A 19803-nucleotide genomic window follows, 5' to 3' on the forward strand; every position below is an offset into this window, starting at 1 on the left:
TATACCTTTTGTTGCTTACAGGGATATCAAAATTAAAGCTCGGTTTTATTCCGACTTTGATTTTAGTTGAACTGCACAAAAGGAGCCAATGTGTCTAAGGCAAACTGCTGCATTAGTGGGTCCAGTTGGTCTTACCACTTTGCAGAAAGAAGCATTCACTGTTTGCGCTACATTACACAAGGAATGATCGAGAAGCTTTACAGAGTATTAGTAGACGCCGGTGGCATGACTAGTCTACAGAGAGCATAGGAAACTCTACAACACGTGGAGTGCACTGGGCAAAAAGTGCCCAAACAAGTATAGGAAGCCAGGACAGGACTCCAAATCTGTCAATGTCATTCTAACCAACAATGATGGGGCATCTGGGTATGGTAATCTGTTTACCGTACTTTCAGTTTGTTAGTCCACCGATTGGTAGGTTGACACTGGGGCCAATATTCATGTGTGTGTTGCTGTGTCTTTGTTTTCTTGCAGCATATAAATACGATATCCACAGGGATGCTCAGCTTGATTTTAGTGGAACTGCACAAAATGTCCAGATGGTTTGTGTCCTCCATAATACTTCATCACGCACAATACATCGAATGGTTCTCTAATCATTCGTCGTCACCTTGAGCCACCGGACTATATGTTTGAATGGTGCTGCCAGCATCGGCCATTAAGAAGGGTGAGAAGAAAGACAAAAAGAGAGATGGCTGCTTTACTTGTGGTTCGGAGGAACACTGGGCAAACAAGTGCCCAAACAAGTACCAAGAAGCCAGGACAGGACTCCAAGTCTGTCAATGTCCCTCTAAGCAACAATGATGGGGCATCTGGGTATGGTAACCTGTTTACCGTACTTTCAGTTTGTTAGTCCACCGATTGGTGGGTTGACACTAGGGCCAATATTCATGTGTGTGCTGATGTGTCTTTGTTTTCTGGCAGCATATAAATACGAAATCCACAGGGATGCTCAGCTTGATTTTAGTGCAACTGCACAAAATGTTCAGATGGTTCGTGTCCTCCATAATAATACTTCATCATGCACAATACATCGAGTGGTTCTCTAATCATTCGTCGTCACCTTGAGCCACCGGACTATCAGATGACAAACTAATGACAAACCCTGCCCGTTCCACAATCATAGGCATTACATATTTTGAATGGGAAAAGCTTGTCAAAGTTGACATTAGTTTAATATATTGGAATTGGAAAACCTTGTCAATTTTTGCTGATTGATGTTAGCCAGAAGACATGCATTTGATATTTTTGAGTGGGACGCCCTTTGCTGTGAGCAACATCGATCGTTTTTTCCTATTCCTGTCTTCAGTTCAGAAGTAAATATTTACTCTGCTGAGATGCATAGTCACATGAATGTTGACTTATGTAAGATATTTTAAGAGTTTGTTCTGAATATTGTCTATGTAATGCCAGGCCTTGTGTTTGATTGAAAGTTGAGCTTGGAATGTTGTGGCATGCGGCATCACGAGTTGTTCACCGTGCGTCCTGAGAATAATGCTTCGTATTGTTTTGCATGTCGATCTAATGCCAGTGATTTGCTTGTTAGGAAGATCATCCTCTTCTATTGTTTCCGTGCTTAAGAAGTTCATCGTCTTATGTTTCATTCATAGCCTATACGACAAGTCGGGTAGGTTAGACGTGAAACCATATGATCTTCCGACCAACTCATCATCTTAGGCCGTGATTGGATCGTCGTTTTCCAACCAAAACCGCTTGTAAAACTGACGCTTGTAAATAAAAGCAGATGATCTCGGGCGAAGCGCTTGGTTGGTCGATTTCGACTAGTAAAATATACACCGGTCTCTCAAATTACACGCGTAACCCGCCGGTTTTACTTACGGACCTCGGGCCCTCGGTTTCATTACGCCTATATTTTACGTGTTGTTTCCGATGACGAGTAAATTACACTTGTATCTTAATACATGTGTGAAATAAACCAGAGCTCCCAAGCGTGGCCTTACCGTTTCATGTCGTCTCAGTCTCACGAAGGTGCTCATAGGTGCCGATGATCCTGGCTTCCTGAATGAGCAGCGAGCGCTGTATCAGACCATCTGTAGGGCCCGCGAGGCCCTCTCCGTCATCCTTCGAGTTGTTGCGCTCGCCGTGGCGCCGAGCAATGTTAACATGGTCAATGAACATGAGGATTCAGGAGATGACTTTATTTTGACTGGTTGACAGTAACGACCCACTAGGGCCATAGCCATATGTACGCAACTGCCTCCTTATTATGTACAACTATATTTTTTTGCTTCCTCCTGGTTTCCTGACATCACGGTCCCACACCATTGTCAACCTATGTAGTCAATAAACGAGAGAATTGCACAAGTTGCGGCTGACAGCTGGGACCAAGCAGCTCGAGCAGTATTTGTGTTTTTGAGGCGTGAGCACTGTAGAGTTTTTCTTGGCGATGTATTCGTTGTTGTTCAGAGGAGAGCAGGGTATTAACTGGGCGGGATGTGGCCCGTCTAGCCCAGGACAGATATCCAGCCCAGATATTAATTTTTTTCAAGATGAAAATGGTTAGCCCAGCTATACTTTTTTGAGGAATACCCAGGCAAGGTCAACTTGTTATTCTCCGCCCCGCTGGGCTGCAAATCTTTCCTAGGAGGGATACATTAGGCTTAACTGGAAAATGGGCATTAAAAAATAATAAATGGGATGTAACTATAAAAACTGGGCAGTAACTATTAAAAAATGCACCAAGCACGAAATTAGTTTATAAAATATTATTTATGGATTTTGAAAATCTTAATTTTTGCGCGCACAATGTTTCGTCAGATTTTTACGTAATACAAATTTATATTTAATATGACTAGAAATTTCGGGATAAAAATATTTCGGATCCCATCAAAATATGGGAAATTTATTGAATTCTGTCTTGAACAATTGGTTGAAATTATTAATCGTTGTCCTAGCTAGAAAATGGGCTGTACTTTTAACAAACTGTAAATGGGCTGTAGTAAATTCCATTAGAATTCAAAAATGGGCTGTACATTCTTACAAATCGCAAATGGGCTATAAGTTCTCTCCCACACACTTGTGGGCCTACTAAGTTGACGCGTCCCCTAAAAAAAGAAGTTGATGCGTATTCAAGGCTTTGTCAACTTATTATAGTCAACACACGGTTCTAGCAGCAGTGGCCGTTGGATGTCCATCCAACGGATGCCGTGCTTCTTCTTCAATCTCGGATATTCTAGCTTCACCCGCCCAAAAAATGATTCCTCCCCCTGACATCTGGGGCGCACCATTTCAGAAGCTGACCTGTGGGCCAACTAAGTTGACGCGTACCAAGGGCTTTGTCAACTTAGTCAATATGAACGATTCTAGCTGCAGTGACCGTACGATGTCCATCCAACGGCCGTAGTGCTTCTTCAACCTCTGGTCTTCTTGCTCCAGCCGCCCAAAGCAGCGCCGGTCGTGCCGCATGCTCCTGCCTCCCATGGCCGGCTGTGCTGCCGCGAAGGCCTCACCGCCCCCTACTACTCCCACCACTGACCAGGCCATCCCTCCACTCACCCACACCCCCTGTTATTCTGCGGCGACGGCAGCCTCACACCGCAGCCGAACCAGTGAACCCTCGTACTCCTCTCCGCACGGGCTTCCACTGCCACGTCTTCCCCGGCTCCCCGCCGTCCCCTTCCTAGGCCTCGCCGCTCGCCATCGTCCACCGCCCTGGTGCTCTCGGCGCGGCGTGGTCAACGTGGTCAAGGAACGACTTCCATCGGAAGAGTACTGTACGTGGAGAGGCTGACAGCTGAGTCCACGGCAGCCGCAAGGAAGTGCCTCCTTATTATGCGGTAAATAATTATTCCTCCACCTGACAGCAGGGACCCATCAGACGGGCCACCGTATTTGGCGAAAAAAACGTTTCCCCCGACTGCTGGGACCCACCGGACGGGCCACCGTATTTCGCAAAAAAAAACGATCCCCCGCTGTCAGCTCGGACCCATCGGAAGTGCCTCCTTATTACGCACAAAAAAATGAATACTCCCCCTACTAGTTGGGACTCACCTTGGTGGGAGGCTAACTTGTGGGCCTACTAAGTTGACGGGGACGGAGTGCTTTGTCAACTTAGTCAATATGAACGATTCTAGCTCCAGTGACCGTACGATGTCCATCCAACGGCTATAGTACTTCTTCAACCTTTGGTCTTCTTGCTCCAGCCGCCCAAAGCAGCGCCGGTCGCCGCATGCTCCTGCCTCCCGTGGCCGGCTGTGCTGCCGCGGAGGCCTCACCGCCCCCTACTATTCCCACCGCTGGCCAGGCCCTGCGGCCACGGCAACCTCACACCGCAGCCGAACCAGTGAGCCCTCGTACTCCTCTCCGCGCGGGTTTCCACTGCCGCGTCTTCCCCGGCTCCGTGTAGTCCCCTTCCTAGGCCTCGTCATCGTCCACCGCCCTGGTGCTCTCGGCGCGGTGTGGTCAACGTGGTCGAGGAACGAGTTCCATCGGAAGAGTACTGTACGTGGAGAGGCTGACAGCTGGGTCCATGGCGGCCGCAAGGAAGTGCCTCCTTATTACGCGCAAAATAATTATTCCTCCACCTTACCGCAGGGACCCACCGGACGGGCCACCGTATTTCGCAAAAAAACATTTCCTCCTGACTGCTGGGACCCACCAGCTACATCTTCGCACGCAAGGAAGTGTGTCCGGGCAAAAAAAAAAACGATTCGCCCCCCTGACTGCTGGGACCCACCAGCTACATCTTTGCAGGCAAGGAAGTGCCTGACAGTCGGGACCCAACTGGTCGAAGCGTACGTAGCGTTGTCATTCTGGTCGCGAACATGTACGTACATACTGGTCGATGTAGAGGCACGCACGTGTCGTAGTAGAGGCGCGCACGTAGCTTGTACACGTACGTACAACGGCCAGTGTGCAAGAAAGAAAATACGGCCACGTACGTACATACGGGCAGGGTCTCGAACGCCTACTCGCGCATACGTACGGCCAGGGCTCGTGTACATGGCTGGGTCGGAACGAAGAAGCAGCGTCGTCATCGTGTTCATGGGGAGCCAACCGGCTGGGTCGGAACGGAATGCGTCGTCGTGTTCATTGGGTGGGCTTGGACGGAACAGCCGATGGCAACGAGGCCTGGCGTACCGCAGAACGGAGAAACGGCCTTGTGTTCGACCGCCATGGTCGAAACGGGATCCTGTTCATCGGGATGGGTCTGGCGTACCGCAAAACGGAGGAAATGGACCTCCTACGGTCGAAACGGGGGTCCTGTTGATCGGGAGGGGTGTGGCGTACCGCAAAACGAAGGAAACGGACTTGTGTTGGAGCGCTACGGTCGAAATGGGGGTCCTGTTCATCGGGAGGTGTGTGGCATACCGCAAAACGGGACTCCACGGGGATACTATTCATCTCCACTGTCGACCCCCTCCAGCCTCCACGGGCTACTGTTCATCCACCGTCGACCTCCTCCAGCCTCCACCTGCGACTGTTCATCCACGGGCTCCTGTTCATCCAGCCTCCACCGCGCGCTACTTCGCCGGCTACTGTTCAACCAGCCCTCTCCACGGGCTCCTGTTCAACCACCCCTCCACGGGCTACTGTTCATCCAGTCCTCCACCGTCTACTGTTCATCCAGCCCTCCACGGGGTGGTCCTGTTCATCCTGCCCTCCACGGGGTCCTGTTCATCCAGCCCCAATCGGCTCAATCGATCGGGGTCCTGTTCATCCAAAGGCAACACCACGGGGTCCGGTGCATCCACCCCTACCGGGAACTGTTCATCCAAACCCCCCAGCAACGCTCACTGTTCATCCAGAGGCAACATCGATCGGCTTCAGTTAGCAGCAGTAGCGAAGGAATCGCTCGATCGGGTTCAGTTAACAGCCATCGATCGATCGCTCGGGTTCAGTAACGCGTAGCCTGCAGTGCAATGCTCGGGTTCAGTTAGAGCCCAACGCCTCGCTCGGGTTCAGTTAGAGCCCAACGCGTCGCACCCACGCGCGTGCATGTATGAGAGAAATGCGCATCGCTCGGCCCCGACCACCCACCGTAACCGGGAACACCCCGATATTTTCCTCGCTCTCGCTTCTACGATCGTTTTTTCCATCATGGACGGACCAAAGAATGTCATGCAGCTGCGTCTCCGGCCAGCCCAAGACGAAAAGCCCATTTTCTGTCATGATTTTTTGTCATAGTAGGACCCCACCACATCTATGATGATACCAGGTTTTCTCACAATTATCGTCATAGAAGTTTCATAAGTATGACAGAAAAAAATTCGTTCGGCCCAAAATGTCACGGATGTGTCTTTTTTTTGTAGTGACACCATTTAGTTTAACTCCTACAGATCCTAGATGTGTGATCTAGTAAATCCATTTCATCCATCTAGGACCAAAATTCCTTTTCTCAAGGATCTCCATGAGAAAGTCTAGATTTACCTTATCAAAAGCCTTCTCATAATCTAATTTAAGCACCAAACCAGGGCTGCCTGAGTGATAAGTGGAGTGCAGCACCTCATGTGCTGTTACCACACTTTCTAGGATAAACCTACCTTTAATGAAGGCAGTTTGGTTGCTGGAAGTAAGCAGGTTCATAAGAACAGCTAATCTATTTGTGAGAACCTTAGTAAAGAGCTTAAAAATATAGTTTAGTAAGCTAATAGGCCTAAATTTGTTCATAGTAGTGGCTTCCTTCTCTTTAGGAATAAGAGTGAGGATAGCAAAGTTAAGCCTATAGATGTCCAAATCCCCATTATAAAAGTCTGTGAACATGGCCATGATATCAGCTTTAATGGTATCCCAAAATTGTTGAAGGAAAAGGAAAGAAAGTCCATCTGGGCCAGGGGCTCCATCAGAGTATGACCCAAATAAAGCTTCTTTCACTTCCTCTCCAGAAAAAAGGCTTCTGCAATTCTAAGTTATCAGAGTCTTTGATTTTTTCATTATCAGAGAAGAATTGATCACTAAGACAGAAACCCTTTCTATCTTCCTTCTGGAAGAGGGTTTTGTAGTAGGATGTGGCTATGGCTAACATGTCATCTATGTCTGAAGTAGGCCCAGATGAGCCCTCCAGAGTATGAATCAATGTTTTCCTCCTTCTCTGATTGGCAGCAGCCATAAAATATTTAGTATTCCTGTCACCTTCTAATATATCCCTATCCCTGGATCTCTGTCTGGCCTCCGTTTCCTCCTTGAGCCAAATGGCTTGGAGCTCAGAGATGATGCATTTCATCCTATCTGATTCTAGCTCAGAGAGGGGTGCATTTTCAGAACTGACATCCAGCCTATCATATTCTTCTGTCAGGGATTGCTTAAGCTTTCTAAGCTCAGCCCCTACATTTCTACTCCAGCCTTTACTAAATTTTTTAAACCTCCTAGCTTTCTCCTGCCAAATATCAATAGGGGTGGTACTCTTAACAGGGGCAGGCCAGTTTTTGATAACCAGTTCTTTAAAGTCTGCTTGGAGGAGCCACCATTTCTCAAATTTAAAACTAGGACTCCTAGGAACACAGTCAATCCCTGAATTCCAGAGGATGGGAGTGTGATCACTCTCAGTTCTGGGCAGGGCTTGAGAGTTAGTTAAAGGGAAAAGAGCATCTAGTTCTGTTGTACAGAAGACTCTGTCAATAGTAGACATGATCAGGTTCTCCTGGTTTTTAGCCCAAGTGAACTGTCTACCAGACATTCTAATTTCTAGTAAGCTCCAAATTTCAATCCAGGCATTGAATTTATCACTCCAATTGTGATTAATTTTGCCATTGCTTTTATCTTTCTGATATCTAACTAGATTGAAGTCCCCTCCTATAACAGTAGGCAGGTGATCATCAATAAACAAGCTATGCAGTTCTGAAAGGAAATCATCCTTCCCTTCATCATAAGGAGACCCATATACTGCAATAAACCTAAAGGAGATGCCCTTTTTCTTGAGTGTTAACACACAAGAAACGGAGAATTTGAGAGGGGTCCAGCTAATGACATCAAAAATGTCTAGATCCACTCCCACCAGCACCCCACCAGAAGTGCCTTCAGCAGGTAGGTGGTGCCAGTCATAGTTTTTACCACGGCTAATAGCTTTTTAGGAATGCATGAGTGAGATGCTCTTTTTTGGTCTCCTGGAAAGAGATAATGCTAGGGTTATGTTTGGAGAGAGTATCATTAATACAGGTCCTCTTGCCAGGGGCAGTGATCCCTCTAATATTCCAAAAAAGAGCATTCATTTATGCAGAGTTTTCCTAGGGTGCTTGCCCCGTCCATATTTGCTAATATGAGTCCAACCAACACTATAGTCATCTATAACAGCTGATATACCTTTTAAACCCTCAGGTATAGTAGGTGTTCTAGGAGAATCTAGGGTGCTCACTAGCCACATCCACTGGTTGTGTGCCAGCGGTTTTTATAGGTTTTCGATTTCCGATCTCATTAGCACTAGCAGCTTTGTTCAAAAGAAAAGTATCCTCATGTCCTGCAGACATTTGAGAGTTTTTTGAATTTCTAATTGGTTTTCAACATGTCCTGCAGACAGTGTCTGACCATCATCTATTTCAACACCAATTTTACTAGCTATAGCAATAAATTCAGGATCAGTGAAGTGTTCAAAAGAGGTTTTGACAATGGTACCATTAATCTATTTTTTGCTGGCTTCCAGATTCTGCACTTTCTTGTTGTTCATAGCAATTTCCATCATAGTCCTATCTCCTATATCAACCCTGTTACTTTTCCATAGGGCTAGAACCGGGCCCCATTGTTGTTTTGCAGGGACCATGTTGCTTAGGTGATCATCAGTGGCAAGAGTGTGATGTGTTAGTGGACTAAACACCACTTCAGCATTGTTATCTAGCTCTAGGTCTTCTTCATCAACAATCTCATCTACCAAGTCCTCATCATCCTCATCATCTCCCATTAGATCCATTTCCTGCAGCAGGGAATATGTGTGGTCCATTGAGAGTGGATCAGGTAGGTTCTTGAGGTATTCCATGGTTGTTTGCCTTGAGTTGGTTGTAGAGCTAGCCCCAGGGTTTTTGCTACTTGTCAGAGAGGAGGTGGAGCTGGTAGTCCCCCCACCCTTGCTGCTATTGGTGTTGTTACCATCATCAACACCTGGGCCTGTTCCTTCAGCTTCTTTCCTATTTCCTTTCAGATCATCATCTAGGAGGTCATCATCTTCAAAATCCTCTTCAGGTGGCTCCACTTGAATATGTATCTTGTAGAGCTTGTCCCCAATACCAAAGATCCTGTCAGCAGGCACTTTGGTGTGATCTCTACACCTGATTTTGATTCTGACCACCTCAAAGAAGGATCTGAAGTTACCCTGCCAATCCACATCAATCAAGGAACCAAAGACAGATGCAAATTGCTCTAGGACTGCCCATTCAGCCCAAGCAGGAGCCACTCCTCTCAGTTGGACCCAGACTTTTTGGAGTTCACTATGATGCTTTAATTCTCCTTTCCACACTTCTACCTTAACAGTGACTCCTTCAATTTCTGGTAATCCAAACATGGGGTATCCATCCACTTGCTCAACAGGGATATGTGGTGGGAACTTGACAAGAAAGGTCCAGTCATCTAGCTTCCTAACTTGCCAGGGCCAGTTAGTTTTGTATATGAGAGATAGGTTGTGTGCTAGCTCAGATTTGCTCACTTGCCCAAACTCAACATACACAATGCCCACATTCTTCCTGTGTCCCATGTGTTGATCATTAACATCAGGCACATCCACCTAGTAGTATCCCAAACTAGGAGCACCACTGCCAACAAACTTTGCAGGAGTTCTAGGCTTCTTCCTAACTGGGCATTCCTCTACTTTATGGGTCACAATCTTGCAGATAAAGCAACCTGGAGGCTTAGGGCACTCTTTGTGATGTCCAGTCTCCCCGCAGCTGTAACCGATGACATCCACATATTTAGTCGAAGAATTCCCTTTGTCCTTACTGAGATTTTGTTTTGGCTTTCCAGCATGCTTGTTTTTCTTCTGTGTCTGCGCTGCTGAGGAGTTGTTTTGTTTCTGAAAATTGGACTGCTGGGCATTACTAGGATGCTGCTGCTGCTGCTGCTCAGTGGTCTGATTTTGCGCAAACTGTTGCTGCTGCTGCACTTGTGACAACTGCTGCTGCTGTTGCCCCTGGAAACTGCTATCTGAAGGGCCTGCAAGACCCTGGATGTGCCCAGATCCCCACCCACCCCCATTCCTCCACTGGTTCATCTGGGGGGGATACGGTCCAGGGAACCATGGGGGGGATCTGCTGCCCTCTAGGGAAGTCGTACCCAAACTGGAACTGCTGCGGCGGAGGACCAAACTGCGGATCCATTGGGGGGAACCACTGACCTGTTGGCGCGCCGTCCCGCTGTCGATCTGACCCTGCGCCATCTGCTTGTTCCCCTTTGGATTTCCTCCCCTCCCTCTCCCACGTCCTCTTCCTTGTGCCTCTGCCATGGCGAGGATCTCAGCAAACAGCTCCTCTGAGACTGGGATGTGTATCGCCGGTGGCAAGGAGGATTTCGTGGTGTGGGCGTCGAGAGGGTAGCAATCAGCGGCGGTGAAGTTACGGGAGAGAGCTAGTGTTTTCTCCACCCAGACGAGGAGTGGAATTGGATCTGGATTGGGGATCGGCCCTGAATCCGACAGCTGGCCATAGTGGGCTTTGGTTGCCTCGTCATCGTCTTCTAGTGGCCCCTTTCTCCCTTTCCCCTTTTTGACTTTTTCAAAATTCCGACGCGGCTTCTCCACGCATCAGCCTGCACTGAACACGGGATCGCACCGACGGTGACCACGCCATTATCAACCTCTGTAATCTCCGGAGGCTGTTGCATTGGATTCCGAGGCTGCCTGATCAAGGAAGCAGCAGTGCGCCATGGTGAAACGAGACCAGCCGCCCAGCGCAGGGGGGTCCCCAAATCGAGGCTCCTCGCGCTCCCAGATGAGCGCGGCGGCGTCGCTGGGGAAACCAGACCCCCACAGAGCCCCGGCGACTGCAACGCCGTCAAACCTGGTTCTGCAGCGACCAAAACGCTCGCCACTTCGCCCGCTGCGCTGGGTCCTCCGAGCTCATCTCTGCTCGCGCCCAGCTTATCACCTTCTCTGGAGACGCGCTCCGTCAGGGTACCATGCGCCGCATCTCTTCCTCTGTTGCCTCCACGCAGATTCTCGTCACTAGTTTCTTCAGCGTGTCCCTTGCGCCAGGCGCCGCATCGTCCTCTCCATCCGGGCCCGGTGGGACGCCTCCAGCTCCCTCTCCTCAGATCCGCATCTCGCCTCGGTCGGATCCATGGGCCAGATCCAGAAGCGAGCTCGGCAGCGCACGCGATGTGCCTCCCCGGGAGGAGAGCGCGAGTGCCCTCGGTCGAGGGCGTGGAGAGGCGACGAGGTTTCCCTTGCGGTGGGGCGACCGCGTCGGCGACGGCGGGGGGGGGGGGGGGGGCTCGCCGGCGGAAGTGGTGGCGGTGGTAGGTGGAGGTCGTGGGTGGGGGAGTCGCGAGAGCGAACATTGGGTGGGGGCACCAGCTCTTCTCTAGCTCCCAAAGGTACTGATGGTTCATCTCCCCCTCTCGCACGACCATTGCCTTACAAGTAATGCAAAGGCGAAAGAAACAACACTTAATAATCCTCGAAAGCATTCATGTTCTGTGGACACCCCTAGCCCCAAGTGTGATGGTTTTGGGTAAATAATAACTCAAAAAAAGACAATAGAAAGGAGAGTTAATAAAAAGCAGGACAGAAAGGAAAGGATAATCAACTGTTTTTATATATAAAAAACAACTGGCTAATTACTCGCAGGTAATATCACCACAGCATGGACAAACAACGTGGAACTAAAAAAACAGCTGTATCGGAATGAACAATGCGTCTTCCTTTTGCTGCTTCTCGTCGTAAACAACCGTGCCAGACAAGAGAAGCAAGGTAGAGAGCAGAGAGCTAGCCTAGAGCCAGGGCGAATCGTAGACGGGGGTGACCACGGCCTTGACGGCGAGGAACTTGTCGAGCGCGTGCATGCTGGCGTCCTTGCCGAACCCGCTCATCTTGCGGCCCCCGAACGGGCAGTCGGCGTCCATGGCGAAGTAGCAGTTGACCCACACCACCCCCGCGCGGATCGACCGCGTCATCCTGTTCGCCACGTCGATGTCCTTGGTCACCACGCCCGCCGCTAGCCCGTACCTCGTGTCGTTGGCCTTGGCGATTACCTCCTCCACCGTCCTAGAACCATGAAAAAGATTCTTGTCATCACAGATTGAGATTGGAGAGTGCAACAGTTTTATCTATGCCGATCAACCGGCGAATGGGATGGGCTTACCTGAACTTCATCAGGCACATGACGGGTCCGAAGATCTCCTCCTTTGCTATGATCATGTCATCCTGTTCAGGGATTCCCTACCACGATGTCAGATATACTGGACACAGAGTGAAGTGATCATGTAACGGCATTATATTTACTGTTCTGGCGATGAATTTCGACCTTAACTTCGGTGAAAACCGTGGGCTCGATGTAGTAACCTCTCTGTCCACAGGGCTTTCCTCCTGTCAGCACGTTGGCCCCTTCTCGCTTGCCATGGTCGATGTAGCTCAGCACCTTCTCATATTGTTCCTTGTTCACCTGTACACAGGGCACGAGTTAATAACATAGTACTACCTCTGTCTCAAAATGTAAGACGTTTTTATTTTACACTATCAATCTGTGTCGCACAAACAGTGGGAATGTCCGATTGTTCTTTACCTGAGGCCCTTGATTGACGCGAGGATCGAAAGGGTCCCCGACAACCCAACTCTCCATGCGATCTGCCAACTTCTTCACGAATCGATCGTAGATACCCTCTTGCAGGTAGACACGGCTCGCCGCGAGGCAAGCTTCTCCCTGCAACATCGATGGATGATCTCAGCTACTCTAACTCCTATGGCTATGTCATCTCTAATCAAGATGTTGTTCACCTTGTTGAAGAAGTTGGCGCTGATGGAGAGATCCACGGCCAGGTCCACGTCCGCGTCCTCGAAGATGATGAGCGGAGATTTGCCGCCCAGCTCCAGGGACACCGGCTTCAGGTTGCTCCTGGCCGACGCCTCCATTATGAGCCGCCCAACTGCTGTTGATCCCGTGAAACTGACCTGGACGAGCAAGAAATGACATGGTAACTATTTGCTCATGTACTAAATGATGAATGTTGTGAGATTACCATGTCGACGTCCATGTGAGACGCGATCGCTGCTCCCGCTGTTGGGCCGAAGCCGGTGATCACATTGATCACCCCGTCTGGGACTCCTGCCTGCACAAGAACACAACACCAAAAGTTCAGAACAACAGAGACAGGACAGCTATGTGCATTGTGTTTCTCGTCTCAGGTGACCGATCTGACCTGCTTGGCAAAGTGAGCAAAGTAGAGCGCGCTGAGCGGGGTCTGCTCGGCAGGCTTGACGACCATGGTGCAGCCGGCGGCAAGCGCGGGGGCGACCTTGCAGAAGAACATGATGGCGGGGAAGTTCCAGGGGATGATGAGCCCGGCGACGCCCATGGGCTCGCGCAAGGTGTGCCCCTGGAACTGCGTCGACATCTTGAGCGTCTCGCCGTGGATCTTGTCGGCCGCTCCGGCGAAGTAGCGCAGGGACGTGGCGGAGGTCCCGATGTCGACCACCCTGGTCACCGTGCGCGGCTTGCCGGCGTCCAGGCTCTCCAGCAGGGTCAGCTCCTCCGCGTGCTGCTCCACCAGGTCCGCGTACTTCATCATGATCCTTCCTCTTTCCTGCGCGCCAGTTGCTTATTCAGATTGAACTGTAATTTTTTTTTTGTGTATGGTGAAAATTGATAGGGGAAAGAATCGTACGGATCCGGGCATGCGAGGCCATTTGCCATGATCGAAGGCTTCTCTTGCCGCTTTGACAGCCAGGTCCACATCCTCCCTGTCGCCTTCGGCGATGCTGGCGATCACATCCCCGGTCCGCGGATCCCTGGTCTCGAATGTCTTACCTGATCGAGAAGAAAACCGACATGGCAGCCGTGAAGTTCAGATCAGAAGGGGAGAAAAACTACTGAATACAGCACCACCATCAGGGGAGAATGTTGGAAAGAAGATCATAACTGTTTAGAAAATGGCCGCTGCTAGGCGTAAGTCGGATGATGGAGAAAATTTATAAACCGCCTTGGTGACCGTTCGATGGAAGTCAGCGTGTGCGTTCGATATGTGACAGCTGGAGCACACTTCCCTCAACAACCCTACCCCCATCATCTTCTCCATTGCTGCTCCATGGCAGTAGCGAGCAAGGTAGAGCTACTCCTCCATTGAAGCTCCATGGAAGCACCGAGTGGCATGGCAAAGCTCCAATGCAACACCTATGGGCACCCGGCGGAGCTCCATTGCAGCACTGCGCGGCACACGATGGTCCGGGCGATGCTCCAATACAACACCGGTAGCCCGGTGATGTTTCATCGCAGCACCAATGGCCTCCGGCGATGCTCCAATACAACATCGGCCGCCTGACGACTCTCCATAGCAACCCTGGCAGCCCCCGACGACTCTCCATAGCAACACCAGCGTGTTGCGTTGCAGCTCCTGCGCCGGTGCACAACACCACGCCCCCATGGCATTGCAGCTCCGTCGCTCACCGTCGTGTTGCATTGTAGCTCCGCCAACGGCGCGCAACACCATGGCTGTTGCGCTGCATCTCCGCCGCCGACGCGCAGCACCATGGCCGTTGCACTGCAGTTTCTCCATCGACCACCTGCGCTGCAGCTCCGTCGTCCCTCCCCGTGCAGCGGCACGCTCGCTCAACTGTAGCCCCACCGCCCACCGACGAGGCAGCCCGCGTCCCCGGCTCACAGCCCCGAACCCGCCTCAACAGATTTGTAGTGCCGGTGGCCGGGAACGGGAAGCAGCCGTGCTTCATCCCCTTGCATCGTTGGTGACCGGTGGTGTATCGATGTTGCGTCGTCGGTGGAGGTATTGGGGGATGCGAGAGAGACGGAGCGGCTGTTGGGAAGATAAGGTGGAGAGAGCTCCGGTAGTCCCGGCCTCCGGTGCTCGCCGTCCTTATGCTAGAGAGGGAGCCGAGAGGAAGAGGGGTGGGGATGACAGCAGTGACAGAGGTAGGATCGAGAGACGGAGGAGACGAAAGAAAAAAAAACGGCTGTTGAGGAGATAAGGCTGTGCGGGAGGTGGGTGGGTCCGACTGGACGCGTGGAGGGCGCAGCAAGCGGCTGATTTGCTGACAAATCAGTCGGTTGGAAGGAATACTTTTCCTTAGAAAATCTAAGAGGAGTTCTTCAAAATATCTGAATATTGACAAAACAAGAATTATTTTGCGAGAAGTGTGGAAAATCCAACCAGTGTTAAAATGAAACGAACCAGAAATTTTATTTAAAAGAGAGACAAAATCGTGAGCATTACAAAAGATATAGAACTATGGTGATTTTTATGAATGCACAAATCATTTGTGATTTTTCGAAAATAATTATGAGCCATTCTATTTTCCTAGATTTTGTATTAAAAAAACCAGTTTTACAGTTTCCACATTTTTAGCAACTTTAATAAAATATTATGAATTTCATAATAAAAATATAAATTTTGCACTTTTGTGTCAGCTTTTCCAGATTCGTTCTAGTTAAAAAACGTTGTGTTCCGAATTCTTTCGTCTTTTTGACTGCCGCAAAAATTATTTGTTTTCATTATTTTTATTTTTTATTTTACGCAGCTATTTGTGTTATTTCACATGCAAAAAACGGTGCCATGTCATCAAGTGTTCGCGTGAAGCTAAATTCCTTCCTACAGAAAATTAAAGATCAGCTTGCCTTGGCTTGATCCCGCAAAAAGAATACTTGCCAGGTTTACAATCTAAGTGAGACAAACTTATATAAATCCAGCTAATAGTTTTTTTACCAATAAATACTTTTTTACCTAAACTAATAGTACTAATCAGTAAAATCTGAAAGGAATGACCGCCTCCAAGTTTAAGCATACTTCCGTGCCAGTCGTTAATACACTATATTATTATGGCGCGCATTGCCGCACCTGTCCATCTTCAATGGAGATTTCATCTCTTATAGACAAAAATAGATGTAATGAGGATGGATTATTTGATTAAAACATCATGTGTAATTGGATAATCATTAAAAGTACTCGCATGTGTCAAGTATGTTGTATACTTATCGTTCAAACTTGATGGGAATTTGTACTGCTTGTTCTTTGACATTTGCTGAAGAAAATTAAGTACAACTTGCATATGTATGTTTCTAAACTGAGTTTGCTTGGCTCTCTGAGACTGGGTTTAATTTCGTTATTTCTTGGATGTACTTGTATTATTAGAGGCCTTGAATATAAATCTAGGGCCCTCTTCGAAAAAAAATCTTTTTACAAGAGGGAAGTTCTTTTACAGTTGGAAAAGGCATCTTTTAACATTTTATTTGGCCAATTCCAACGCACAACCGTAAATGGACGTTCGTTTTGTCCGAATTCTGTCTGTTTGGGTCGGCAAAGCAGACACGAGTATCCATTTGCGGTCGTCCGTGCATCATTGCACCCAACAGCCCGACGCAATTGGCAAGAGCGTCCGGCTTTTAACTAAAATTCAAATAAAAAAGGCATCAAAAGTAATGTAAAAAGATGACTACATATTACATTAAACGTTCAAAAGTCGCCGCCAAACTGTTCGATATGCATTAAACTTAAACTTGAAACTTCAAAAAAGAAAACAAGCCTTCACCGCCGTCTACACTGCATGTCGTAGTCCCATCTTCCTCGTCGGTGCTAAGGTCGACGAAGGAAGGCGGTTGCCACGGGTGGGCTTGTGGCGCCTGCATCGCAGGGGGCAGTGGTAGCACTCGGGGCGGTGACCATGTATCGGCGCCAAACCACACGGCCGACACAAACACCAACTCTGACATACACGACAGGGTCGAAGTCCACGACCACGACTGGCCCACTGCCACCGGGTTCCACCGAGGCTCTGCGTCGTCTGGCTCCTCCATCTCCTTGAGCTCGGGGATGTCGTCGTCCCCGGCAGGCGAAAGTGCCATCCGCACCTCCAGTCCATCCCACTGGGTGTTCTCGAACTCAATCTATGAGTCTGCCATCACCTTCCTCACCAGCTCCCCCTCCTCTTTGGCCGTCATGGACCGATGTGGATCTGGTCGTGGCGGGGACGGCAAGGGCGTATGTCCGCTCACTCGTGACCTAGAACGCGGACGTGGAGGGCTGGGAGGACGAGGTGTTGTAGAGCGCGTCGGTGCTAAGCTAGCATGATTGGCAGAAAATGTCTGCTGGCGCACATCGTGCTCATCCCGGAACCAAGTGTCCCAAAGCGAGCATGTGAGGCATACCCGGGATCATCGACGAGGCCCGCGCGGGGTTGATCTCGAGAAGCCACACGTGGCCGCTCACCGGAATGGCCGGCACTGGCACCCGATCTGGGCTCATATGCCACCCGGTCGGCAGGTGGGCATCCGGGCACGGCAGCAGGGTGGAGGTGTCCCAGTAGCGCTAGCACACGTCCACCTTCATGCACGGGCGGATCCGTGTCGTGGCGGCACGTTGGGCAATGGTGAAGCCGGTGGCGGCGCGCGGGCCTGGAGAAGACCCGGCTCGCGGTCGTGCTTCCCCGACTTGGTGATGGTGGGCGACGGCATGCTCTAGGGTTGGTTGGGGCTCGAGGGGGTAGAGAAGAGTGTGGAAGCGGCGAAAATGAAGTTTGGGAAGAGGATGTGGACGGCCGGTCCACAGCTTCGACATTAAAAAGGACGTTTTGGGGCCGACTCGGTGGCTGACAGGCGGGCCCGTCCCACGCGTGCGGCTTAAATATGGGCGGTGGGAAGTGGTTTGGGGGTCGGCATGCGGGACCGAGGCAGACGATGAGATCCGCGTGCGTGTCCGTCCATTATCTGGTTTGACGCAAATCCGACCCAGATTTGCTTTGGATTTGGGTTGAGACGGACACGATACGGACCAGATTTGGTCTTGCTCTCGCGCGTTGGGCTGTATCATTTGTCTGTTTTAACAAAAAAAACTTAGACCAAATGAAATAGGGTCGCCCGTTGGAGTTGGCCTTACAACCCATGCGTGGACCATGCTTCTGTTCCGAGCTCAGTCCTCACGGCAAGCAACCTTGTCATATTATTGCGTCTGGTAACGTACGTCGGCACTGGCATCGGGCCGAGCAGCCTGGAAGGCTGGAGCATGCAGGCAAGCATGGGAGCCAGCGACGTGGACGTAGCCATCCGCTCGCTTCTAGAAGGTGACGGACGGGCTTGGACGGCGACTGGCGCTACGGTCATTCGAATCTGATTTCAGTGGCATATCACGGGCGCATGCTCGTACAAACGAGAAACGGCCGTCTCAGATGGGAAAACCGGGACCAGATGACAAGAAGGAAAGGAAGGACACACGCGGGAGTGGCCGTGGGGGTGGGGGCACGGGAGGACCTGACAACAAGGACGTGTAGCACAGCAGTGGCCATCTCCGTCGCCTACTGTACGGCAAATGGCACTGCACACGAGCTTCTAGAAGAACACATGTGTTGCTCTTGCCATCCGAAGTGTTGGAGTATAATGTCCGGCCTTCTCCCTCAGATCAGTTTTTTGGTTGCATTGGCTAGCGCCTTCTCCCTCAGATCAGTCTTTTGGTTGCATTGGCTAGCGCATGCACTTTTACATGGTATCGGAACAAAGAGGTTTTGAGTTCAAGACCCGGCAGGCGCAATTAAATTGCAGCTCATTTTTGGTCCACGTTTAGGCTTGAGGAAGGCACACGTGAGGGCGCGTTGCATTGGCTAGAGCAAGCACTTCTACACGAAGAATTTCATCGGGGTCGCTCTCTACCCCCAGACGATGGGCTCCTACAAGCTCATCAGTCCCATGCATCTGGGTATAGAGACCAGATCGCCTACAAGCTCATCAGTCCCTGCTGTCTTAGCTATGTTTTGTCGTACTTTCCACCCTCTATTATGCTCTCTAATACTAGGGGACATTTTTAGCTAAGCTAAGCACCCCGTCACGCTAGCTAGCTTGTGGCTTCTTCTCTCTAATACAGTATAGTTTACAACAAGTTAACCATGTTACTTCCGTGAATTCCGCTTAGACAATGAATCTTATCGCTCTGTTGGTCTTGGTCATGCCATGTTCCCCAAGAACTGTGCGTCAACAACATGCGGCTCCGCGCCAGAGCTGACCTCAAATACTCCTACTTGATAGAGTATTCATTTTTCAGGATTCCAAGTTCAGCCAACCACGAGCAAATTAAAGCCTGCTCAGTTCGAACTAAGCCCAAAATTCTGAAGGTGATGGTCCATTTAGAACGGACAAATCCGCACCAATCACAAACTAAGTTCAAATACTTGATGTCTACGCAAGACAAAGGAGAGAAGAGATGCGTAGGCACGTACCGGAGACGGCGTCGACGAAGGCCCCGTTGATGAAGAGCTTTGTGTACCTGATCTCCGGCAGCTCCAAGGACACGCCGCCGCCGTTGCCGTTCTCCCCGGCGCGCTCCTTGCCCCCGTCGCCATTGCGCTCGCTCGCCATGGCCTCTTGCCCTCTTCTCTCGGACAGAAACCGGTGTCGGCTCTAGCGGAGTGGATGTGTGTGGGGAGTGGACCGTGGAGTGAAGACAATGGCGAGGGGTTGCTCTTTGATTTACATATAAAAAAAAGTGAATCGTGACCTGTCCGTAGCCATCCGCGTGGCCAACACACATCTCTCGGCTGCTAACGCGCGTAACAGCTCCGTCCGATCGTCCCCTTGGCGCTGCCATGAGACCCATGAGATGTGTGGTGTCATCGTGGTGCTAGACTACAAATACGCTAAATGAATGCACGTATATATTATCGGGTCTACTCACGCTAGGAGCCTACTCTCAAGTGTGCAATGCCATCCGGCCAGCGAGATC

The 19803-nt window shown here is 50.1% G+C and overlaps 1 protein-coding gene across 1 annotated transcript; it reads right to left on the reverse strand.

Moving 5' to 3' along the window:
- Positions 1-11662: 11662 nt before the first annotated feature.
- Positions 11663-19582, reverse strand: LOC123168948 (aldehyde dehydrogenase family 2 member C4). Its single transcript, XM_044586810.1, has 9 exons — positions 19301-19582; positions 13756-13898; positions 13291-13674; positions 13111-13200; positions 12869-13042; positions 12657-12794; positions 12399-12536; positions 12237-12298; positions 11663-12139 (listed from the first exon to the last, which is right to left on the reverse strand). Exons 1-9 carry the CDS (start codon positions 19437-19439, stop codon positions 11866-11868), a joined length of 1542 nt encoding a protein of 513 aa, XP_044442745.1. The 5' UTR covers positions 19440-19582; the 3' UTR covers positions 11663-11865.
- Between the last annotated feature and the right edge of the window lie 221 nt (positions 19583-19803).

Source organism: Triticum aestivum, chromosome 7D (assembly GCF_018294505.1).
Source record: "Triticum aestivum cultivar Chinese Spring chromosome 7D, IWGSC CS RefSeq v2.1, whole genome shotgun sequence".
In the NCBI taxonomy this organism is placed as follows: domain Eukaryota; kingdom Viridiplantae; phylum Streptophyta; class Magnoliopsida; order Poales; family Poaceae; genus Triticum; species Triticum aestivum.